The sequence below is a fragment of the Melospiza melodia genome, chromosome Z, assembly GCF_035770615.1.
Source record: "Melospiza melodia melodia isolate bMelMel2 chromosome Z, bMelMel2.pri, whole genome shotgun sequence".
Taxonomy (NCBI): Eukaryota; Metazoa; Chordata; class Aves; order Passeriformes; family Passerellidae; genus Melospiza; species Melospiza melodia.
In genome coordinates, this window is record NC_086226.1 from 82,399,770 (window position 1) to 82,425,515 (window position 25,746).

The 25,746-nt window shown below is 45.7% G+C and overlaps 1 protein-coding gene across 2 annotated transcripts in view; it reads left to right on the forward strand.

Annotated features, from left to right (window-relative positions):
* The window catches only part of PAX5 (paired box 5), a 128,477-nt gene that overhangs the window by 78,647 nt on the left and 24,084 nt on the right, over positions 1–25,746 (forward strand). For both annotated transcript variants that reach the window (XM_063179815.1, XM_063179816.1), the window contains one exon: positions 25,349–25,450. In XM_063179815.1, the coding sequence (XP_063035885.1) occupies positions 25,349–25,450 (102 nt within the window). The remainder of the gene's footprint in view (positions 1–25,348; positions 25,451–25,746) is intronic.

The following is a 25,746-nucleotide window of genomic DNA, read 5'->3' on the forward strand; positions in this document are numbered from 1 at the left end:
TCTTTACCCTGGTTTAAGCACTTCTTACATGTCTCACATTGCTACTTCCTTAGAGTGTTGAGAGCTGACTGATCACATTTGTTAGAGTAAAACCTATTACAGAGGTGATGCTGCAGAATTCAATATGGATTTCACAGAGGTTCTCCCTGTGATGTTACCTACACTTGAGCAAAGGTTCCAAATATTAAATTTGCTAGTTCTCCTCAAAAACATGGAGTGGGCTTTATGAACAGCAGGTTCTAGAAAAAAACCTGCCTTAGTCTTAAACGTGCCAGAGTGAGAGCTACAACAGAACACAGTTTTCAAGACATTGGGTATTTATATCTTTATTTTGAAAGTGCTGTAGAGTTTTCTATCAACAGCATTCATAAAATCTAGATTTACATGAGCATATCATGAGTCTTCTAAAGCCTATGCCTTTTGATAGGTTTGTGGAGGAAATAGTCTATCTGCTATACTTTTGTATCCTCTTTCTAATAGCCATAGGAATTGTTTTGTGCAGGTCATGCACTGGAAGCACCCAGAAATCCTCATTACAGTCTGGGCCCGTATTGTATGCCTGAGTCATAGTGCCTGCTCTGAGGCTTCCTGAGGAGCTGAAAGGGCTGTGCAGGCTGTCAGGAACAGGAAGGATTCCGTAGCAAGCTACCCTTTGTAATGTGCAAGCCATGTCCATTACAGTACACTTGCTGGTGCATTTCCCACTCTAGTTCTGGACAGATTCCTCTATCTTCTCCTGTAATATAAGTCATCTTTTCAGTCACAACTCTTTACCCAGCCTGTTTCCTTTGTGGGACAGGGAATTTGGAAAAGGACACACATTTATTGACCTATTTCCCTTGTAAGCATAAGGTGCATATTGCCATGGGACCTTAATCTGTGGTAGATATCTCTGAAAATCAGGAGCTGGGAAATGGTGCACAACAGTGGTTATAAGTGCTGGGTCCAACAAATGTCTACAAAAACACCACCTATTCTGCCTTCTCAGAGCTTTTTTGTGGTCTGTGGCCTGACCAAAGCTGTGGTAAAATCCAGTTACTGGTTTAGTGTTCTGTGGCTGGGATGGGCAGGGGATGATAGGCTATCAATAGGGTAACAATCTCTGGAGAAAGGTCAGCTTTGCATCAGTCCCACTTCAGTGGTAATGCCCTTATTCATCAGAGAAATCCTGCCAGAACCACCTCCTGATCCTTGCTCCCCTCAGTTCAGAAGAGCCTCAGCCTCACAGGTCTGTGATGGCATTTTCAATGGGAACTGCTCCTTACTGGAGGAGGAATGGCCAGCCTTACCTCTGGTCTTCTCTTGACATTCAGGAAGTTGCATTGCTTTTATTAGCGTGTTTTTTTTTTTTTTTTTTTTTTTTTTTTTTGAGTGTTTCCACTCTTCCTTGTTTCATACAGGCTGTCCAGAGAATCAACTTGAAAGCCTTGGGGGCAACATATTTCAGTATGCTAGGTAATGTGTTTTCTACTGTAAAAGTGAGGGTTAATTGGATAAAAGTCCAGCAAATGTCCTAAGTTTGTGTATAGTGCTGTTGTTGCCTTGAGGTTGATCTCACTTCTGTGTTGACATTCCAAATTATAAACAATTTTGTAACAGCTTCAGTATAATGAGACCAAGAGCTGCTTAAAACATTGCCACATGACTTATGGTATCCAGAGCAGCATTGGTGGGAAACATCTCTTCTACTGGGAACTCTTCTGGTTGTGTGTGTGGAGCAGAGCTGTGAACACAACTGCATGATGTTTCAACACAGAATGGGGCTATTGGTAAGGCTGAAAAGTGGGTAAATAACTTAAAATATGAAAACCATGAGTTTGTGCCAGGAACACTTGTGTCTTTCTATAGCTGTATCTGCTGTTCAAGCTTAATCTTTATGAGAAGTTCTGAAGTAGTCTAGGCTGCCAGATGTGAAGAGAACTTTGTCTCTTTCATGGTGTCAGTCTTAAATCTGTAAGATTTATTTCCAATTATTTCCAATAATTCATTGGAAATATGTCTGAGAACAGAACTATGATTACAGTTTTTCATTGCTCTTGTTACTAGGTTGTGGTGCGGATGGCAAAGCATTGTTGAGATTTAAGACGGCAAAGATCCTCTCTGCAGTTGTTTGTAGAAAATGTAACATTTCTCTCTCTTAGCCAGCTGGCAGATCCAAACATACGGGATAGATCTTGAAAATTAAGGGATTGCTTAAACATTGACACTCATGCTAGTACTTGCTGCTAAGGAGAAATGTAGTCACAACTCTCAGTACCACTTCATCCACCACCTCTTTTGTGCTGTGAATCACCAACGAAATCTCTGATTAGAGAACCATTTGCTTTCTTTGCATTGTTTTTATGCCACATTATACAGTAAGTTTAAGAAAACCCTTCACTCACTTCATGCTGCCACAGCCTGTAAGGGCTCTCTCCATTTACAAGCCAATGACATAGGCCCAGCACATTGCTGCTGTTGTCAGCAGTTTCCAAGCATCCTGTGATTGTTACTAATTAACTCCAGATGCATTTTTCCTGCTTTGACTTGCTGATTTCAGCATGGTTGGTGTCACTTTGAGAGGATAAAGCCATGTTAAACTGATATCTTTATATGGCTCTCCAATGCTGCGCTGGGGGTGGATTGATGAACCTGCAGCAGCCTGGCTGTGTCCAGCAGCAGGGTCAGTATGTTCTTACAGAGCCAGGAGTGGCTGTTGACCAGGCTCACCTCTCCCTGGGGCAGAGAAGCATCATTTACTGGACTGGGGTGTGATGGGAACTCTGTATCACTCCATTAAAAGAAGTGTCACAGGGCACAGTTTTGTCAGTGAGCTTTTTGTCTAGCAAATGACGGGGTAGAGGAGCCTGGTCTTCTTCCATGCTGGGACATCTCTATCACCCATGGCTCACCTGCTCTTCCTCACATGCAAGGGGAGACCAAGACTCTGCCAAGTATGGACAAGTTATGTCTTATCTTCTGCATTCAAATGTGCAGCCACAGCTTGTAGTGTTATGTTCCTGGTTTCTTTTTGTGGTCAGCCTTGTAGACAATGGCTCTGGAGAGCCAAATCCATGGACTTTCCTGCCTGTTTTGTATGCACATCAAAAAGGTGATAAAAAGAGAACAAGAGCAGGATCAGCATCAGTTTATTATTTGGAAGAGATGGAGAAGGAGAGACATTCCCAATGGCTGTCATCTCCATTACCTGCTCTGGCTTGCATTGCTGGACTCTGCCACTAGACATAAGTGATCCCAGATGTGAAGCTGAACTGAACATAAAGCAGACTCCTCCACCCCTGGGAAGATCAGCCTGACCTTTTCATTACTGTAGATGTATCCGACATCTTAGGTGTAGTACATTGTGCCAGGTAGTTAGTTATTCATATGTGGCACAGATCTGTGGCTAATGCAGGTAACAGGGATATGTTTAGCAATCCATATTCCTGCAATAATGTTCTGTTTTTTTAGTTAGGGAAAACAGTTGCTAAAATGGGATAAATGCAGGCCAAAAGATATTTCTTTCTACTGTTCTGTGGTGAAATGCAGGGCTCAGTTAGCCTCTCAGTGTGTTTTTCCTTAGGAATGCTCAGTCTCATCTGCTCAGAGTCTTCATGCTACTTTGTTTGTGCAATCATGATGTAAGTGCAATTTATGAGACAGGGTTTTGTCGAATGGAAGGTATTATTTGTCCCTTCTGAATCTACGTGTGAGGTGGTGGAACTGCATGAATTCTGATGCCTTCAGTAGGAGGAAAGAAGTCACTACTCTAAAATCCCAGGCTGAGCTCTTGGTAGGATTAAAGACTAATGTATTTCAGCATTTAGCTCAATGCAATCCAAAAGGACTTGTTTATTTTAGCAAGAAAACTGGTGGCACTAGGATGCAGATCACTTCCAGAAAAGTGGTAACAGATCATTCTCAGTCTGTGGATAGAGGATTCGTCTCTAGAAACCAGACTTTGGCTGAAGGGGTCTGGGGAATCCCCCCGATTCCACAGGCTAGAGTTTAGGTATTGAATTTGGACTCGACACCTGCTTTTTAGCATAGCCAAGTTAGCTGGGCTGGGTGAACTCCAGAACTTCTTTCTAATCTCAGCTGCCCTGTGATCCTGTGGTCGACTCTGTGGTTCCATGCTTCTGGGTAGAGCTGTGTGTCATTGCTCTTTGGTGGGATTGGGCCCAGGGTGGCTGTGGGACATGTTACTAGGACCGTGGTACCTTCTGGGTCTGCCTCTACCAGCCTGGGCATGAAAGTGGAGTAGATGGGTAAGGAAGCTTTCTCATAATTTATTTTGCTTTTTGTACATGATTTTAAGGGAACGTTTTAGAGATACCACAAAACATGGAAGGAACATATGGAGGTTTTGCTTTCCATTGTTTCATTTTTGGGGGTGGTGGTTTTGAATCTTTGTGTTCTTTTCCTTTTTTCAGTCAGAGAATCATTAATTTGGGAAAGGTCTCCAAGATCATCAAGTCCAACCATTAATCCAGCACTGCCAAGTCTATGATTAGCAATGTCTCCAAATGCCTACATGTCGTTTAAATCCCTCCAGGGACATCACTGCTGTGGACAGGCTGTTTCAGTGCCTGACAGCCCTTTCAGTTCAGAAATTCAGACAATTTCCCTGATGTCCAATCTAAGGTTCCCCCCTGGTGCAATTTGAGGCCATTTCATCTCCTATTGCTTTCTAGTGAGCAGGAAAAGATACCTGCCTTCAAAATCCTTCCCTGGGATTCTTGACTTGACTGAACCTCTCTGATGAAGATTGTAAGGGCTGTGCTCCTCTGGAATGGCTGGGAGAGTGTAAGCAGAGGGGAGGACATTTGGGTTGTGTAAACATCTTGAAATGTGGCCTATTTCTTTTTATGGCTTTGGAAATTAGCAGTCTTAGGGGTACACAAGAAAAATAAAGAGTTCAGTCTTAAGAGTATGTGGTGAGGTGTGCACATCCAGGTAGAATTGTTGCGGTCGATGTCATGGTTTGCCTCAGATACCCTGTGTTCCTCCCTGAAGATTTCTTCCCCAGGTGTGTCAACCACCTCTCTCTCCCCCTCCCAGCACTGTCTGTCACTCCTGGCGTTCCAGACGGGCACTGAATTCCAAAGATGCCCTCCACCCCTGGAGGACGTTGGGCCATCCAGGTGTCCTTTGTCCCTCCCCTCCTGTCCCTGCTTGGTGGCTCCCTGCCCCTTCCCTGCCCCTCTGCCCGGGGTTAAAGGAGCAGCAACCACGGGCCCAGGGAGTTCTGTTGGAGGAGCTGCTGCATTCAGAGGCCTGTGGGCCAGAATAAAGCTCTGGATCCAAACCCTCCTTCAGAACCGACTCCTTTCCTTCACCATCGCCTTAAAGCTTCTCCACCAAGGGAAACCTGAGCTCCTCAAGCCTGGACTTGTCTCCACGTGCTCAGCTGCAGCATCCAGCCAGCCAAAGGTGTCTGTGGGGTGAAACACCACACACCCACAGCCAAAGGTGTCTGTGGGGTGAAACACCACACACCCACCAGCCAAAGGTGTCTGTGGGGTGAAACACCACACACCCAGCCAGCCAAAGGTGTCTGTGGGGTGAAACACCACACACCCAGCCAGCCAAAGGTGTCTGTGGGGTGAAACACCACACACCCAGCCAGCAAAAAGTCCCTATGGGGTGAAACACCACAGTGTTATTGTTTGGTTCAGCAGTGAGGGCCAGAGAAGCCAAGGCACATCCCGTCTGGCTATATTGGTAATTATTCCAATATATAGAATATTTAACCAGTCTGGATAGGTGAGGTGGAATGTGGTCACAGACTGAACTCTTTGGCCAACAAAAGAAGCAAAGGCTGACTTTCTGTGCTGGGTCTTAGCAGGGTTCTGCGTACTCATCCCACATCAGAGCAAAGTCACAACCTCTTTCCACGTTCCACTTCTCTTTAATTTTTAGTTTTGCTGTGCTTAAGACTAAAGTTTAACTCTGCTTTCTGAATGTAGTGCTGGCAGGAGCCAAGGAAGGAATGCTTTTCCTCTGTCTTGAGCTGTATTTGATCTGCCTTTTATGGAGCATTTTTTTGGGCATCTGAGACAACTACGTATTTTTTTGTGTCTAGTTGAAACAATAATGTGACATTAGGGGCAAAAAAAGCTCCGAATAGATGCCTTTGAGGAATACATATTGAAACAGGACTTATCTTTCTTTCATGCACACCTGATGTTTACAGTGAAGAGTGCTATTATTTTAGAGGTGCAAAAGTGTGATACAGGGTTAGTAGTTCATTAACAAGAAGTAAAAATATGCCTTAATAATGATGGGAAAAGCATTGTGAAATCTGCTGGTGGCAGTTCCTGGGGGAGAAAGGGGATGCTTATTTTAATTTGTACATTACTGTAGTCAAAAAGAATGAACCTAAGAATCTCCTATCTAGCTGATTCAGCAGTTGTAGGTTGTTTATTACCATGAATTCAGGTCTAAATCCAGATCTTGCTGACCACAATGAGAAACCTGGTTTCATCAGAAAATGCTATTTGTCCGTTAAACAAGTAGTGGTTACTACTTTGTATTTTAAGAGTGACCGAGGCAAAAGTGTTGTAAAAAGAAGATCTGTTGAGGAGGATGATAATTTAGGTGGCTTTGCAACTGGAAATGCCAAGGTCTGGAGAATAACAGACCTTGGGAAAACAAACCTGTGGGAAAACATAAATTATCCTCTATCCTTTATACTCTGTCTTTTCTGAGAAGTAGAATTTCTGTGTAGAGATACCATAGATGTTTATAGAGATTTGAAGACCGTCTCTCAGACATTTTTGAGCTGCCTGTCTTGGGAGAGAGAAAAAAGCAGAGATCATAAATGCACAGAGGAAATTCACACTGTTGTGAAGTGTTACACAGGCCTGTTGATATGTGAGGCTGGGAACAGCCCACACACTTTTTGTCTCTGCTAAGATGAAAGCTAGCAGTGTATTTGTCCCTGTAGTGCCAGCGTGGTGATGGAATAAATCTACTTTTTACACTTGAGCTGTGGATTCTGGCCCCCTTGGTTACCTGCATATATTTGATTCTCACAGTGGCACAGCACTGGGCTGTCTTTGCTGATTTAGGAGGTCTGTGACTGGTCATCCCTGTAGCAAGAGCTCCAGGTGGAAAGAAGAAAACACCTGCAGAAGGTGACTTGTCCAAAGAATTTCTGCGTATATGGTTGGGGATTCTCATCAGATGTGCCTGTTTCTTTCCAATGGCTGTTGAGGGAAGGAGGAGTGCTTAGTTTAAGCTGGAGAGAGAAAGAAGGGTCACCTGAAGATAGTGGGAGAGTTGTTATCCAGCTGGTAGTCAGCAGCTGTTTTACAGTTGTGCTTTCACCAGTGGACTGAAAGGAATTGCATTATTTTGATTTAAGATTAAAGTTTTTTTTCAAAGAAAAGTTATTTCAGTTTGTACTTCCTGTTCCAACTCTCTGAAATAAGAGTAATGTAACTTTTCCACAACTACTTCTTTCCTTCTTTTTTTCCTCCCCTCCTGTCCCTGTTGTCAAATTAGCACAGTTTTGAAGAAAGTAAAAAGAAAATTTGGATTTGTTAAGACTACGTTTTTCTTCTGGAAAAATGCTTTGGTGTTTTTTGTTATTGTTGTTGTCTAGTTGTAATAACAATAAAAAGTCTTCTTCTGAGGCTATATACAGGTCATATAACCTGTCCCTACTTGGAAATGTTGACCTTGTTTAAACATGGAACATAATCACAGAATTGTACTTTAAGTTTTGCAGGACTGTTTTGAAGTGCAGATTGGTGTTGGGTGGATGGATGGTTTATAGTGAAGAGTTATGCTAAGAGTTACAGCTCAGTTTCTACATTTAATGGATAAAAGTGCAGATGCATTTCCCAATAATCTATTCCTCACTCACAATAGGATCTGCCATGTTAAAGACTTGAGAAAAGGCCACATAAACTCCTGTGTAAAGCAGTCAGTCTGAAAAACAAAAGTGTAATTTTTAATGAGAAGACAGAGTCTAACTGCGACACTGTTGAGTTTTTCCATTTTTATGAATCCTTATCTTGCTATTAAAGAAGAAGTGCATTTGAGAAAGCAAACGAGGGCACTTGTACCCCACTAAGACCCAGGCTATTAACTGCCTCTTTTGATGATGTACAGCCTGACTCTGTTGGGAGTTTGGCTGTGGATTTAAATGTTGAATTTAACTATGGTAAACATATTTTGGTGCAAAGCATGTATAATAACAATTTGCATTTACATAGCATTTTTTACTTAAGGATTTTGCAATGTCTAATTAATTAAATCTGTTTCCCCCTGCCTCAAATACCACTGTGGTATGGATAATAAATGCAATTTTAAATTGAGCAGCTATAGCAGGAGGATTAAGACAAGAGGGTTCTGGTGCCTTTGTGGTGGTCCTTATTGTGGCGGGCCTAGGGCTTGTTCTGCAGGCATGCTGAGCAGCCTCATCTTGTGCTCACAGCAGTCTGAAGCACCCTGAAAAGAAAAGGGTGTCAAGCCAGCTCCATATTGGTGGGTGCAAAGTGCTCTGCAGGCTTCATGCACGGTGTCTCATGCTGATGTTTGGGTCCTGGGGATGCTCACACGCAGCTGTGCCACCCACTCCATGGCAGCTGGGGGGCTCGGGTGCTCAGGGCTGGCTGGCAGCCTTGGCAATGGCTAGTTCAGCCGGCAGATAGAATTTCTCACTGCCAGATAAATGCTGAAATCCTGTTGTAGATCTCTAATTTGGAAATAATTTTAAAAAAAGAAAATAAAGAAAGGAAAGCAATCTAATTAGCTTAAATGCTTCCTGAATTACTTTTTCTTTTGGCCCACAACAATAACAAAACATTTGAGAGTTTCTGTGCAAGCCACCAAAATGGTATTTCCAGGTGATTAGCAGGATGCATTGACATCTGTGCCTCTGCACACCACAACAATGAAATCCAGTGGCAATCTGAGTGAGGCTGCAGAAGTTGTTTCTAGGACAAGGTAATTGTTTTGATGGCAGCTGTTGAAGACCTCTGAAAGATATTGAGGTGCTGGAATGTGTCCAGTGACAATTAATGGAGCCAGGAAGGGTCAGGCACACCAGTGTTATTAGGTGTGGTGAGGGAGCTAAGGGGCTCATACTGGACAAGAGGAGACTTGGGGGGACCTTCTGTCTCTCTGCAGCCTCCTGACAGGAGGATGGAGCCAAGTCAGAGTCAGGTCCTGCCTCCAGGGAACGAGAACAGGACAAGAGAACACGGTCTCAAGATATACTGGGGAAGGCTTACACCAGATATGGGGAAAACATTTTCAGTGAAAGGGCTGTTCATCCCTGGCACAGGCTGCCCGGGACAGTAGTGGAGTTGCCATCCCTGGAAAGATTTAAAAGCCATGTGCATGTGGCACTTGGAGACATGGGCTGGACTCGGTGATCCTAGAGAGCTTTTCTGATGTAAACAGCTCTGTTGTTCTGCCACTGATGATATGTGGCCTTTATTTGCTTCATAGCAATTAATTCTTGAATAATACCCAACCAGTTAGAGAGAGATTATATATTTGCAGTGAATTGACTATGAGTTATCAGACCAGTAGTTTTGGGAAGTGAGTAGAGGAAATCGTAAAAGAGACAATTCTGGGTTTTTGTGCACCCTGGAGCAATGGAGAGCATGCCAGGAGGATACCTGCTGTCTGCTGTGTCCTCACACCTTCCTACCATTAGGAAGGTGTGAGCATAATTTAATTTTTTAATCTAGGAGAAATCTGGGAGGAATCTAGGTGAAACTTAAGATGACTCAAGGAAGAAAACTTGCAAAGTGTAAAATGTTCGAAGTCGTGTTTTAATAATGCTGCAATGTATTTTTTGAGGAAAGTTCTTGCTTGCATTCTCTATTCTTTGAAAGAGCTCTTCCTGTAGTTCTGTCCCTGGGAAACACTGTGTTAGCCAAGAATAGAGATTTTATAAGCCTACAGGGTTTTGTTTTGTTTTGGTTGGGTTTTTTTGTTGTTGTTTTTGGGTTTTGATTTGTTTTGTTTTGGGGTTTTTTTGCAATGAACCATTATTTCTTTAGGATTTCATGTTACATTAAGGCAAAAAATGTGTGAATTTTGGGTTTTGTATAATTTCTCCTAAAAATGTTGAACTGTAATAAAAATATACACAAAAAGAAAAATCAAGTAGAAAAAAAGAAGAACGTCACTGGCACTTCATCAAAATACAAGTTGCCTGGCTTTGAGCTGCTTGATAGAATCGGCACATTTACCAGCAGTGAGGAATATCAGTTGTGGAAATCCCACAAGAATCAGCAGGGATGGGGACTGCCTGTACTGCCAGAGACTTGACACCTGGCTTGGGATTTTCACACAGATGTGGCTCAAAAGTAAATTCAGTAAAGAGAGTGAAAGGAGTGTTGGGGTCCCTCTGGAATTTTCCTTCTTTTCTCTGTACATTCGTTACAACAATCTGAAATCCTTGAGCACAGCCCTGTGATGACTTTATACCTTTTTTGAACACTAACTTCTGAAAAAGGCTCATGTGTCAGCAGTATCCCTCTAAAGAGGGATGTGTGTGTTATCCCCTTCCCAGCTGGCTTAATCTCTGGCACTTTTGGGTCCAGGCCTTGTGGTCTCCCCAGATGTTAGCATCCTCCTGGGGGAGGGATGGTCCTCAACCACTGGGACTTAAAGACTGCAAGAGTATGAAGTGTGTGGAAGAATGTGGTGGGGAGGCAGCAGCTGCTGCTACACTGCACTAATTGCAAGGTCCATAAGAGGTGGGGTGATGCCTGGGGCTGTGGATAAGGCTGTCAGCAAATCCGGTGTTCCTTGCCAAACAGAGGCCTTGTTTTTGCTCCGTCTGTCCTTGTTAATATAGTTATGTGGCACATGGACACAAGCTATCCCCAGGCCTTGGTGTAGCCTTGAACAGGTCTGGTAGCTGTTCACACTGTAGGAAAATTGTGTCCTCTGCTAGCCAGTAAAAGCAGCTGCATGTGGCCCCTGAGTTCTCTGCAGAGCATTGTCCATCTCTCCCTGTGGGGCTGCACTAGGGATGGCCAGGGTAGGAGTCAGGCAACACTGCAGTAACAGAGACACACGGGACATGCATCACCCCTGCCGCATGAACATGCGGTACAGGGTTGCAGAGCACACTTCTGCTTTGTGTGTCTTCACTGCAGCTGCTGAGGCCATACCAGGAGGTGCTCCATGAATCCCTGTGTCCTGCCCCAGAGCATCCCAATGACTTTGTCCACTCTAAAGAGACCAGTGTTCATTCTGCAGTCAAATTTTTGACCAAAAGAGGTACAGCTGCTGTGGCCTTCCACTCATCCATGAGTGCATCCTCCCTACTCAGGAGACAGATTTTATCCATTTCTTCTGGGGACTTCACTACCTTTGAGTCTTGATATTAATTCAGGTTTCCATGAGACATGATCTTAAGTTCTTAACATATGAGTAGGATATCATTGGGCCCTACTGTGACATGCATAAAGCAGCTCTGTGGTGCTCTGTGTGTCGTTGTCTCTCTGCCCTGACCAGCATGTGGTAGACAGGAGTGGCTATCCCCTGTACTTGACCCCTTGGAGAGATGGAAAGCCCCTGCTCCTGTGCATCATGTCACCCAAGGTCTTGTAGACCACAGAGTTCTTTCTGTGCTTTCCTCTGCAAGACACTGCCTGCAGACCCTCAGCACAATTCTCCCCTTCTGTGGTGGCTGCTCTGAGCTCTTCTGGCTGCAGCAGAGGAGGTCTCTCCTGCTGGGTGGATACAGAACGAATTTGCAGTCCTCATGGAGGAGAAAGCACTGCCATGGTTGTGGGCAGGGTGCTCCACCAGCACCAGCCGCTGTCGTCTCCTACATTCCTCTGTCCCCACTAAGTGGCATAAAGAGCTTGCAGGCAGCAGGGATCAGCAGTGGCACCACAGGTCTGGGAGAGGAGGGGAGTGAGTGTGAAATTTGGTTATCCCTCTGGGACACTGTCCCAGCCCCTCCTCCCCGTGGACCCATAGGAGTGGTAGGGGCACATCAGCTTTGCTCAGCATCACACACACCCTGCAGAGAATAGAGCAGCTCTGCCCCATCAACCAAAGTGCTGTCCTGAATGTACTCCTTTCTCTGACCTTTCTAATTATTCCTGCCCAATATTTCTTCCTGTTTTCTTTTAATTATTTCCCCCCTTTCTTCTCTCCCTGTCTTTCTTCTCCCCTAAAACTCTGACACTCCTCTCTGGTGTATTGAGAATGTGAGTGAAATTGAAGGCTGGAATGTCTCAAGTCTTTATGATGATGAATTACTTTCGCTGCCAGACCTTTTATTGTCTGTGATTTGGAAAGAAGTGAAGCTGATTTATTGTGGCCAACTGTCATGCCATTTAATACAGTTATAAATCCTGACACCACGATGGTCACTGTTGGCCAGGGACCCCCTCTGGCCACTCTCCTATCCTGTTTTTGTCCATGGTCGCTGTCTTCAGCTGAGAAGCAGGCAGGTCAAAATGTGAGCTGGGAGTTCTCACTCAAAGGGTAATAGCTGAGGATCAAGCAGGCCCCAAGTGTCTCACCCAGACACAGGCAGGATGCACAGCCTCCAGGTCTTGGGGTGGGTGGAGAGGTCCCATGGTCCTGGCCATCCCTAGAGCATCCCCCCGTCCTGGTGCTGGCTCTCATGGATTGCTTCAGTCCTGCTTGAATGCGGCAGGAGGGAAATATCACACGGGGCTTGGAGCAAGATGCCTTTCCACAATCCCTTCTGTTCTGTGGCCTGAACTCACTGGAGGATGCTTCCCATAAAGTAATACACACATTTGTTATTTTTAGCTACATGGTGCATCAGCTGAGATACATATCTCACTATGTTATGAGATGCTATCTACCCAATAGAAAGCTGGGAAAGAGATGGGACTTGGAAACACTAATTTGGTTCTGCTGCTTGATGGGCCAGATGAAAAATGCAGTTTTGTCTCAAAGTGATTTCAAATGAGATGTTTCAGGTTCCTTCAGCTAAACAGAGTAAAACATTTCAAACTTGACAACTGAGAATATTTGCTGGAAAATACTGAAACCGCCAATGTGTCAACATTTCCGTAGCTTCACTATTTCATAGCATCACAGAATCTAGGTAAAGTCCCTGATTTCAGCTTTTTCTCTTATTCAAGGATTTAAAAAAAAATTACTTCAATAGCAGAAAAATAGCATATAGGTTGTTGGCTTGGACTTTGTTGAACCCTAATTAAGATGTAAAAATTGAGGGTGTACATATTTGTTCTGTGAGGAGTAGAAAAACACTCATGACATTAGCAATGATGCTTGGATTGGAAATGCCTCCATTTCAGATGAATTCCAGAATCAGATCATAAATATTGATCTTTGTGAGATGAAAAATTTCAGCATGAGTTTGATGGTTAAATGTCAGTGCAAAACAGACTGGTGGAAGCTGTTGGATTTTGTTTTCCTCTGTGCTTATGTAGCAAGCTGAATAGCCAGCTGTCAATATACTCATGTCTTCCCACTTCTGGATGCAGCAGCAGGCTGCTGGGTCCTGGACACCCATGTCAGCATTGACAGGGCTCACCTGCATGGGCAGGTGCCTGTCTGCATAGGAGCAGGTAGGACAGTGGAGCCCCGGGTAGCCTGGCATCCGGCTGAGCATTGGCACTCCTGGCACAGCAGCACTGCACTGAGCCTGGCTGGACACACCGTGGTCCTGAGCAGGGATGTGATCTGCCAGAGCATCATCAGTCCTTGGATGCTGGCAAGGGGTGCAGTGGTGTGGCTTGGGACCAAAGGGATTCCCAGTGAGGCAGCGTTGCATGCTGTCTGGGCTTCTCCTGCTGCTCCCAAAAGCTCTCTGGGTGTCAGTGCTGTCCTTTACAAGGTCCCTGGAAAGCCATGTGCTCCCCTCTTTCCTGGTTGCTTGGCTGGATCAGCTTACCTGCTTTCCCACACATGGCTGGGAATCATGAAGCTGGGGATCATCCCAGCCCACCAGGACATGGCAGGGACGCAGGGCTCTGCAGCCTGAAGGCTTGCCTGGATACACCCTGTGTAGCTCTCAGACCTGGGTGCAGTGTCACCCCACCTGCCAGGGAGGTGGAGGAGGGCTGCTCTGCCCCTCCTGATATGACATAATATATCGTATCGTATCATATCATATCAATCATAACATAACATAACATAACATAACATAACATAACATAACATAACATAACATAACATAACATAACATAATATGTAATTATAGTATCATATCATAATCATATCATATCAATCATATAATATAATTAGTCATACAGATGCTCTGAAGCAGCACCTGTACCAGAGGGACCTTTTGATGCAGTTCATGTCACAGCAATCACAGCACAGCACATCCTGGGCAGTGGCAGCCCCACTCATGGTGGACTGGGGTATCAGGTCATCAGCATTCTCAGTGCCCTTCATGGAGTGGCCATGGTGGCATCTGGTGCTTCAGAGGCCATCTCCATTTTCCCTTGCACACTTTCCCGGTGCCTGGGAAGGTCCCAGAGGTGGCTGCACGGTCTGGTATGAGCCCTCTGTGCTATGTATGGACAGCAGGGTCTTTTAGCAGGTGTGTGGGATGAATCCTGAAGATCTGAGCCCTGCTGAAGGAGGCCCTCCCTTGAGAGCGTTGTCTCTGTCCCCAGGCTGGGACCAGCCTGAGCCGAGGCTGTGCGCCCCAGTAATGTGCAGGACCGCTCCTCAGGGCTGGCATGTCCCTTTTTGTAACTGTTAAATGTTTGTTAAATGGGCTGAACACGTGGGGTGGGCAAAAGTCTGGATTTCCATCTTGTGATGAGGCAGAGGTTGGAGGCCAGCCACCTCTTCCTTTCCCCATACATGCCATATTTGTGGTGAATGCCATTCATTTTTGGAAGCATCCATGCCACCACATGAAATGCTAACAATGCTACTTTTCACACTACAGGTTCTACTGTTTGCTTTTTCCCTTGTACCTCCAAGGAGTTGTCTGGAGTCCTGTTACAGTGAGAGGAGTTCATAGTTCTTGACATGCTGATGGAAGTTTCCTTCTAGTCTTCTTGACTGCAAAGAGAAGCTAGAAAACATCTTCTGGGCATTTGTAAAAATCCAAACAGTGGAAAAGAAGAAAAGGGAAAATGTTTTATTTAAATATCTCTTGGTAACTCAGTCCCCCTACTGATTTTTCTGGGGTGTTTAGCATGTAGCTGTGTATTTACATGAACACGGATCCCCCAGACCACGAACTTTTCATGCTGCTGATCCTCTTGGTCATCCTGCATCTTTCCAGCAGCACAGTGATTACTGTGGAGACAGTCTCACCAAGCCTGCTGTGCTGTTCTTATTAGAAGTATTGCTGTGCTGCAGAAGGAAAACAACAATAAAGGGAATATGTTGCTTTTGCATGCGTTAAGAGCACTGATCAAACCACAAGAGATCCCATTTCAGACATAATGTGCATTGGAGGGCAAAATTAGATTGAGGAGTAAATGGAGCCTAAAATCTCCATAGCTTTATTCGTCAGAAAGCTGTTTCATTGCGTGGTTTAATTCTCCTATTTCTTTCATTCACTGCATGTAGCATGCTGGCTACAGTACATTTTAGAAATAAGGCAACGAAAAAAACCCTTCTTTAATTTGGCAGTGGTTGTGAGGTGTGTAAGGCTGTTCAGACCAAAGATGTGAGGTGATATGAAATGCAGAAGCATGTTACTCAACAGCAGAAAACCACCCAAACTGGCACTTCCTACATTTTAGCAGGAAGAGGTATTTTGGTTTGGAATTGTTATTTTATATTTTGGCTTTTGAATTTGGTTTCTTTTGCATTTATTTAATTCTGAACTCTTTAGAGTTGGTTTTATTATTTCTATTTAAAAGTTTTATTTCATTGCTGCTTGTGAATTACACTGCATGATGAATGGCACTCAACCAAAATATAACATTTTGTAGGCTAAAGCCTGCCATGATGGTAAGCCCATTCTTTTTATGTGGGATTTCTTTTCTCTCTGCTTCAAACATGTCAGTTTGACAGGAGGAGGCTAACTGGTCTCTCAGATAAGTAGACATTTTTAAGGGGTTTTTTGCCTTTGTAGGCAACGCTTGATGTCGTTTTCAAACTAATGCAAATTTCAAAGAAGAGCACTTGGTGTGCAGGGAATCCCTTCTGAAACACTGAAAACTGCAGATCAGTATAGCTGGCACCAGTGGAATGACCAGAGCAGAAGGACAAGCCCACGTGTGTCTTGGTCCTATACACACCTTTGTGTATCTGTGCTTCCAGTCCACATTCACTGCTCCATTTCTTTTCCAGAACCTCTGGAAGCTCCCTTGGCTTCCCTCACACTGCTTCAGCAGTTCCCACATCCTAACTGCCTGCAATTTTGACTCTTCCTGCTTTGCATTGTGAACCATGGAAATAAGAAGGGGAAGAGTGAAACTTTGACCAGACCTGAAACTCAGTTGAAGAACTCCATCAGTTTCAGTGTTATGTAAGCAGAGTCTCATCTTTGAGACCTCGACTAACAGAAGATCCCATCCTGTGAGGGCCAGAATGAGCTGCCTTCCCCTGCTCTTTAAACTTGATATCCGTGAAGGTGCTTCTGTGCCACACTGGTGGAGGGACAGACCCCTGGACCAGGAACCAGTGGGGGTTTATTCAAGCTTAGGCTGTTGGGTCCTTGTAGCCTTTTCTGTGGGTCCCTGCTGAGCTCATGAAGGTCCATCCTTTTGGCTGTGGCAGGGCCTTGCAGATCCAACAACTGTGAAAATATTCAAGATTTTTACTTTGTTCAGGTCTATTTCATATTAAAAAAAAACCCAACAAAACCAAACCCACAACAAATAGACAAACAAAATACCTCCTTAAAGAAATTCAGATCTGAAGAAAGTTTAACAACAGAAAGTATTAAAGGTACTTTTTTACTAAGGTAAAACCAGCCCAGAGCAGTGTGCACTTCTTGGCTGTATTTGTGACACCTTTTTTATCAGTTCTCACTATCTTAAATTTTACATAGCAAAGTAATTTTAATCTTGAAATTAAGATTTAACTTCTTTTTAAAAAGGAAAATCAAATGTTGTAGCATCTTCAGAACTTTTTCAATACACACCCATTAACTTCTTGGCATTAAAATGGCAAATGAACAGCTCTCTGCTTGCATAAACGCCAGGTTTATACAATTCAAGTTGTTGGGGCATTTCTGTCTCTTGGTGTAAAGGTTTCATTATTAAAGTTCTTGTCTGGCACTGGCACAAAGGCAAACGTGACATGAGCTCTGTGGTGTGCCACCTCCACCTCCCTGTGTGTCTGTTCGGGCCCTCCTTTGGGAGGGACTGTGCTCTCCATTAGGGGAGCATTCCCAGCGTGTAGGCGTGCAGTAGCTGTGCAGGGACACGGACCTGTGTGGGCTTTGCAGGCTGTGCCAGGCAGACTCACCTGCCCCAAAGAACCTTCTTCTGCAGGGCTCTGCTGCAGCTGCTGCAGGGTGCCCGTGCTGGCTGTGACCTGCTGCTCCTCTGTTGTTCTCCAGGCAGGTGTGGGAGGGGAAGGGCCTCACGAAAGGAATTTAATGGATCCAGACCACCACGTGTCTGCCTACAAAATCTCATCACCCTTGCTCTCACCTCCATCTGCCCTCCCTGCCTTTTGGTGTCCCCTTGATAGATGATAAAGTTGTGGTGGTATGTATATGTAATGTGGTGGAATTGTTTCCATCATTCTGCCATGCATCCCATGCATACCCACACTTCCCCACATCCCTGCACACGCAGAGCTCTGAGCACCTGAGACCCCTGCCCTGCCCCAACTACTGGTGGGCCTGCTAGCCTCACCTGGGCTCAACAGAGAGAAACCGTGCAAGGCCTGAAGACGTCATTTATCATGGGCCAGGGAAAGGCTAAATTATGTGTGTGCATTTTAATGTGTGGCTAGTTGTTGGCCACAAAAGAATCAGGGTGAGAGTGGGTTCTTGCAAAGATGTTGTCTGCCTGGGGTATTTTTCCCTATTTTCCACGCAGATGCCCTCTCCAATGCATTGTGTTGTGCATTGAATGAAGGAGTCAACCTGTGGAATTCTAACCTTGCATGTGTTACAGGAGGGATGAGACAACCAGGTGGTCTTTGAAGATCAAGGTGGATTATGGTGCATCTCATATCTGCAGAAAAAGCTTTCTCATCCTAGCAACCCTAAAAAGAATGTGACAAGCGGGAATATTGAGTTGTTTATAGGGTGCAAGAGCTCTGTTGCTGCACAGAAGAAGAAACAGGAGTTTTATGCAGCAGCACAAAAGAGATTGTCCAGAGGAGATGGGACTGAGGGCAGAGCACTCTGTAGCTCCAGGACTCCTTCTTAGGAATCACAGAGAAAACATACTGGGGTATTCATCTGTACTTTCTCGCTGCATTTTTGCTCTGACAGAAAGCATTGGTCTTCCTTTCTCTTTTACCTGCCCTGGCTCTCTTTTAAAAGTGTAATTGGGTCAATGGAAAGAATAACAGAGACACCAGCTATGAAAGGCAGCTTTGGAGTCCTGTAAACATCTGCTGCTGCTTTGCAGATGAGGAGAAAAACAGACCCACATGTGCAGCCCCTGTTTCCGTGCAGTGTGCTTAATCTGAATTTTATGGCTGTGATAGCAGATTACGGTGCCACTGTCATGAGCCCTTGCAGCCCCAGTCACAGTGGACACTGCGCATTTCAATACCTCCCCCACTAATCTTTCCCCCACTGCTCCCATTCCCTGGCTGCTAATTTCACGCAGGCACTTAAACATGATGGATAATTGTGTTCTGCTTATCAATGTTTAATTTAAGGGCTGTTCCGTCTGACCTGAATGCCCTCTGCAAGAGCTGTGCCTCATTATTGATTTCATGGTCATACCTGTGACATTACCTGCTTTGTAGGAAGTAGACTTTGACATTCCTGTGAGGCTTTGGCAGCCAGAGCTAATTGTCAGAAGAATAATCGAGTCAGCAAAATCATTACAGGTGATCTGTATGTTACCACTGTTTTATCTGCCTCTAATTAGGTGCAGGAGAGGTAACTCATCACGGTAAGCACACCACACTGGTTTGAAGTCCACAAATAGAGCAAGATGAGCACAGGAGGGGAGTTATTCATTAACAGCAGCGATTCAGTGTGTTGGAGTCCTGTGCTGGTGACATCTCCTTTCCCAGTGGGATGGCATGAAATGCTGTACTGCAGGCATCCATGGGATACAGAGTCTGAGTGACTTTCGGGCAGGACTGAATGTTGGGGCATGTGCTCAGTGGCCTTGGACCCGAGGCAGTAATGAGTGTGCTGCTCTGTGGAGCAGTATTTTCTGTGTGATAAAACCGGACAGCTCTTTCAGGACATGCTTTTCTCCTGTTTGGGTACTGCAATGCCCCATGCTGCTGCCCTGGGCGCACCCTGGGTGACGCACACACATCCCCAGGTGGCAAAGGGATCAAGACCCAATTGATGGAACTCATCAGGTCTTTTCCTGATGACAGCCTTGTGCATTTGACCAAGACATTTTCTTTGTGGTAACAGCTGAAACAAGCAGGTTAGCATGATCAAGTTCTTCATTGGGCAGAAGAAAAAGAGCTTTTAGAAGTGGGAACCAGATTTTTCAGAATAAAAGTCAGTGTTGGTAACCAGTTTCACTGAAATAGGTTAGAAATTTGGACTTGCTGCCCAGAGATGAAGTGGTACCTAAAAAGTATCTCTGCCAAATACTTTTTCTTTCTGGTGTTAAGCAATGACTTCCATTCCTGTAAGGCACCACAGCTTCTTCATATCTGGGGTAGCAGGTGCCTGCTATGGTAGGACGGCTGCCAAAGCCACCAAAGAGAGAGCAACATGTGCAGGCACCTGGGGCCAGCAGCTCTCTGGGGTCCTAGCAGCAGAGCAGCACCAGTGCAGGTCCCTTCCTCTGCCAGCTAGGTTTGAAGGCACCTGACGAGGGAGGACCAGGAACATGACCACATCGGGGGTGCCGTCCTCCTCCCACCACACTGAGGACTCTTAGAGACCATGCAAGGTCATTTTGAAGAGAGAACAGTCTAAAGCCAAGTTAATCCATCTGGGAGGCCTTCTGGAAGTAGTTTATCAATTCTACTGGAGCCTTGCTGCAGCTGCTTCGTGGCATCCCTGCATAAAGCCAGCATAAGGATTCTTGCACACAGAGGCTGCCAGGCAAGGAGCTGTAGAACCCCACATTGAATGGGGTGGTGCTTGGAAGCACCTGCCCAGCTCATTGGGCAACCCTGTGGGGTGGTGTGGTAGCATCTCTTCATTGCCAGTTTGCCTAGTGCAAACCTGCATCTTTAAGAATAGTTTTCTGGAAAGACACAAAGAGTCAGGTGAGGCAGCAGGCTCTGTGCAGATCTGGGAGGGAGGACTCTGATCTGTGCTGTGGACAGGTCTGTGGGGGATCTGGTTTGGGCAGGGATGCCTGAGGTGGAGCCTAGGGCAGTGCTGGTCTCTGCTGGGTGGTACCTTGTGTAATTCAGACAGGGGTGTGTGCTACCTTGGGTGACCATTTCATGTGCTCTGATGTCTTGTAATGGTACCTGCAAAGAGCGTGAGAGGATTCACCGACGCTGCTGGGCTGACTTTCTCTTGGTGTTGAGCCTCTGACTCTGAAGAGCTGGCATTACCCCATTAACCCAAAGTGCTGCCTCAGTCTTGACCGTGCTCCTGAGCTGGTGGCAATCACACACCTGCTGTGAGCACGGGGCAGGGGCAAACGCCTGGTTTCCCTCAGTGCAGACCATGGTGCGTCGTGGAAAGGAAAATCACCAGCCCTGTGGTGGTTGTGAGACAGTGGCAAAGGGGCTCTGTGAGCCCCCTTCCACCACCTGAACCCCGTACATTTTCTGATGTATCCTTTGCTGTAATTAATTACATGTCCAGTGGGCTCATTTCTTTCATACTGTTACTGACAATCTGTTAGATAAAGGGAAAAAAATGCATTAGTGCCCTGTGGTATTGAAAGTGAAGGGTTTTCACACTGTCAGGGTAATGAATTCTGCACGGGTTTGAAGCACCTGAGCTTGGGGGAGTCCTTGTGTCATGTGTCTGGGAGTGACAACCCCCAGTGGTTAATTACTGCCATGGATGAGAGCTGAGCTGATAGCAAAATGAGATAATTTCATTAGTAGTTAAATTTGAAGTTAATTGGATTCACGTTTACACAGAGTAGTGTACAAAGACACACTTGGAAACACTCTTTGCCGCCTTTGGATTTTTTTTTTTAAGAAGGTAGATGGATTGGGGAATGCTTCTAAACTGCTCCCTTTTTTCCCCTGTGGTTTGGAGGGAGGAGAGCCCTTTGCTGCTGCCGGCTGCTCTCTGCCCCAGCGCCTTTGTCCTGCAGCGGGGACATTTGCTGATGCCCAAGCGCTGCTTGCTTCATCTGTGCAGCGGCTGCTGCTGAGCTCTCCTGTAGCTGGTGGCAAAATTTCTTTTATGGAAGAAAATTACTTATTAACACTTTCTTTGCAAAATGATAATTTGCTTTCATTGTGGGTGTTGCCAGCTCCTAGTGAATGGAGGGATGGACATTTGTTGACTATCTTCTGTGTGCAGAGCCTTTGACATGTGCAGGCGTGTCCACAGCAGAGGTGTTTGCTCCTCTCTCCACAATGACAACACTTGTGCTCCCCCTAAGACAATGTCTCTCTGGAATTCAGATGAGTGTTGGGTCAGCATTGCCTTGGAGATGTTCACCAGGACCTGAAGGAGCCTGGTGAAGCAGTCTGGAGGAGGTGATGCAGTAAAGGAGATGGTAGGGTCCAGGCTGAATGGGCACTAGAGCTGCTGTGTGCTCCTTCTGTCATGGAGGTGTGCCAGTTTCAGGTCAGCAGATACCACTGAAGGTACCCATGCTCCTGGGGCTACCAGCCTGTCCATGAGGAAGCCACTGTAGTACAGACTCAGAAAGGTATTTCGGTACTTGGAGCTTAAAATTGTTGGCAGAGGCTGTTGGAAAAAGGTTGTTGGTTACCTTGGAAAATCCTGCTAGGCTCTGCTCTAGTTGAGCTTCTCTATAGGCTGGAGCTAGCAGCTGAGCTGCTCTGTCCGGCACAATACCAGCACAGCAAGGCAAGGAGGCAGCTCTGCCCAAAGATACGTCTGCCCCGTCTTTAACTCTGCACAGGACAAAGACATTCAGGAAAAAATATGTCTTGAAGTGACCTAGGTTCCTATGTCTGTGTGGCCCACTGCTAAAATGCAGGTATTCATTTCCTCTTGAGTGCTTTACCTGTATGAGAAAGGCAGAACAGCCTGGAGCAGAGGCTGCTTCTTAATCTCTCTTTGTACTAGGTGGATTAGTGTTTTGCTCTTAAATCAATTGTTTTAGTGCAGTTGAAGCTTGCCAGCATGGGGGGAAAATCTCGTAGAGAATGGATGGCTCTAGTCTTTCTTTGTGGTGAAAGCAAATTGGATGGAATCGACAGGATGAGGTTGGATTGCAGCACTTGCAGCTATGCCCTTGGTCACCTTTGGCCAGCCCCCTCAGCCTCCCCTCAGGCTCTGCCTGGGACATGGCTGTGGGAACCCTGCAAGGAAGGTTTGTTGACACATGACAGAACATTTCACTTGGAAATGGGATGCAGTGGAAACCAGCCCAAGCCTGTGGAATAGATCATGGGTGCTATTTCTGTATTGACTGAGGAGCAGAGGTCCTACTTGTTATACTGTTGTTTGTGATGGCTATGTTGACAGTGATCCTGGTCATTCTGGGTGTGGCAGTGGTTTGGAGAAAGTGAAGTATTTGTAATATTTCAAAGTACCAAAGTAAATGTCAAGGCTTTTAGGATAGCTATGGAAAGTGAGGAGTGGGGTGTTGTCGGTGTGGGGCAGCTTGGGAGGGGGAGCTTGCCCGCAGGTCAAGGCACCTTTGGGAGCAGACATGTTGCGCCGTTCTCTAGTGACACCATACAACCAAGGAAGGGAGGAGCCCTCTTGTCCCTCCTGGGTCTCTGGAGGGCTCCTAGATGGCAGTAGTCAGCCTGTGAAATGTTCAGTCTGCATTAGAGACAGCTGTTAGCTGAGTCCCTGCTAGCTCTGGCAGTGAACTTAGCTTCCGAGGCTGACTTCATGTAGACTGCAGATACTTTTGTATTCTCCAGACTGTAGAGGTGACATAACGCATTTAATTTTGTGTGGGAGAGAAGGAAGCAGGACAGTGATGAGGGGAGAACATTGTAATCTAAAATAACCATTTTCTGCCTGCATTGAATAATTAGAATTCATTATGCCCGTCCGTAAGGGACAGGACTTCTCCCTAGCACTGGAGAACAAATTAATCAATTGTTTTGAAAATTAAATTCTTTTAGGATGTGAATGCACCATAAATATTCTGTAGGAAGGGCCTGAGAGGAACAGCTTGCATCCTGATTTGCAGATACTGAGTGTGAAGGAAAGTGGGGCATGTGCTAAGAGATCACTGCAGCGATGCTAGAGTTTTGGCATGTACCCCTTCATCTGAGGGTAGGGGGAGGCAGTCTTTGTGGCCATGACCCAGAGATTGTGACCCACAATTTGCAATTACTTGTGTACCTGTCTCTTGTCTCATCAGATGAAGTCTCATTTCTTTAAAGATACCAAAAAAGGAAGATTTTTAAGTTTTAGTTTTAGGTCAAAATTAATTTAGGGCTCAAAATCTTTACCAAACAAACAAACAAACAAACAAACAAAAACCACCCCAAAAACACTTTAAAAGGAATTGTTTTGGCTTTTGTAAAAATGTTCAGTTTCAATCTCTCCAAGCTCTGGAGACCTGAAAAAAGTTCACTGTCTTAAAAACAATTGCCTACAGAACGCAATGTGAAAAAAGAGAACCTGTGCTTTTTTTTCTTGTCAGTAGTGCTGAAATCAACAAAGTCACATAACTTTTGCTGATCCAAATGCTACCTTTTAAGGAAGGAACTTGATTTTTGCTAATGAGCTGTTTTGGGCCAACAGGATCTTGGGGCTGACTGGTGCTAGATGGTCCCTGTCCTGTAGAGGCTGGAAGAGTGGAGGGACCGGGTGCTTCGTGCAGCCCAGAGTCCCTTTCTCTTAACTGAGGTGTACACTCAGCTTTTCAGAGATAACCTCTTGTGCATGGCCACTGCCTCTGAGCTGTGCTTTGGCTCCGAGGGACGCTTTGTTTTTCCCTGCCTTGAAGGAGCCACTGGGCAGGCTGGCAGAGGTGGTGGCAGAGCCAGCGGGGCTGGTCTAAGGGGCAGGCCCCTGAACTAAAGTGGTGCCTGAGTAGTGCGGGTGATGCTCACACTGGGAATGGATTGCAGGGCCTACGTCCAGCTGCTGACCAAGCCGTGGTGCTGCAGGGTCAGTGCTACCAGGCACCTGTGTGTGTCTTGAAAGCAACTTGTCCTTGGCTGAGTGTTCTACCCAAGGATGCCATGGGAGCCCAGATGACCATGAGTGGGCTCCAGGATTTCCTCTGGGGTGAGGAAGGGATCCTGCCTGATGAGATCACAGGAGCATCCCTTTCTTCTGGAGGGTCTCTTGTTGCCACAGCTGACAGTGGTTTACTCAAAATCTCACTGCGGCAGCATGAAGGGATGGTGACAGTTCCAGAAGCTCCACACGGGAGCAGAGTCCAGGCATGACTGAGGAAACACTTCAGTGGCTCTTTGTGAGCCATGATATCTGACCTCCTGTCTTTGCACTGCCAGCAGACACATGTCCTCAAAGGTGATAGGAAATGTGTCTGGGAGAGGGTGAAGGAAGGAAGAGGGGGTAGCCCAGACCCCTGGTCCAGGGGCAGAGAGAGATGGGAGACATCCCACTTCCTGCTTTTGTGGGGTTATTTCCATGGAAGTACTGTGGGTACTTGACTAAAACCCACATTTCTGTGGCTAAATGCAGAAATGCAGTGCAACAGGCTCTGTCTGTAAATCTAAACTCTTCCTCTGGCACTGTGACAAACTATATTTTAAACCATCTTCATGTCTCAATGCCTTGTGTTTGTTCCTTTTTTTTTCTTTAACAAGAGATAAAAAAATGCCCTGCATTGTATTTAGATCTCAAACAGTCTCAGCCTTTGCATGTGATTTTCTAGGGAGTTTTCTGGCAAGATGTCATTAAGATCTGTGTTATTTCCCATTTCATTGCTTTTGACTTTACAAATCTAAGCTTTAGAGGAATTTGGGAGTAGGGGTGAGCTGCTGGAGTTCAGGCGGGTGTGTTCCTCTCCCTGCAGAACTCTGCTCTTCACCTTCCAGTCTTGCACTTCATTGGAGCTTTGTGGCAGCTTATAGAGAAAACAAAACTGTGCCTGCCCTCCCTGCCAGGCTGGAAATCCCACGCTGGTCCTCACAGAGCAGATGACAAATGCATGGCTGTGTTCTGGGTGTTTGGGGAGATGTAAAACCATGTCTGCTTGTCGTAATGCTCACATGGTGATTTGTTGGTTTGATTCCTCAGGTCGCGAGCTGGCAAGTACAACCCTCCCAGGATACCCTCCACACGTCCCTCCTGCTGGACAGGGCAGCTACTCCGCTCCAGCACTGACAGGAATGGTGCCTGGTGAGTCTTCAGAGTAGGGGAGAAAGAAAATGTAAAAGGAAAACAAACAGCATTTCAGGAGAGAAATGCTGTGTGCTGTAAATGTTGTGTGCTGAGGTAGAAGCCACAGTGCCGAAGGGTAGGTGTGGAGTGATCCTGAGTGAAGGAGGACCAGGCTCCCCAGCACAGGAGGCTGCTTAACCTGCAGAGTGCCAAGGCAAAGTGTTGGCACTGGAATGCTGAAGGAGCTCCAGCCTCCCTTCTGTGGAGATTGCTCCATATTGGGCTGTGCCAGGCTCTGCTCACCTGGCTCAGGC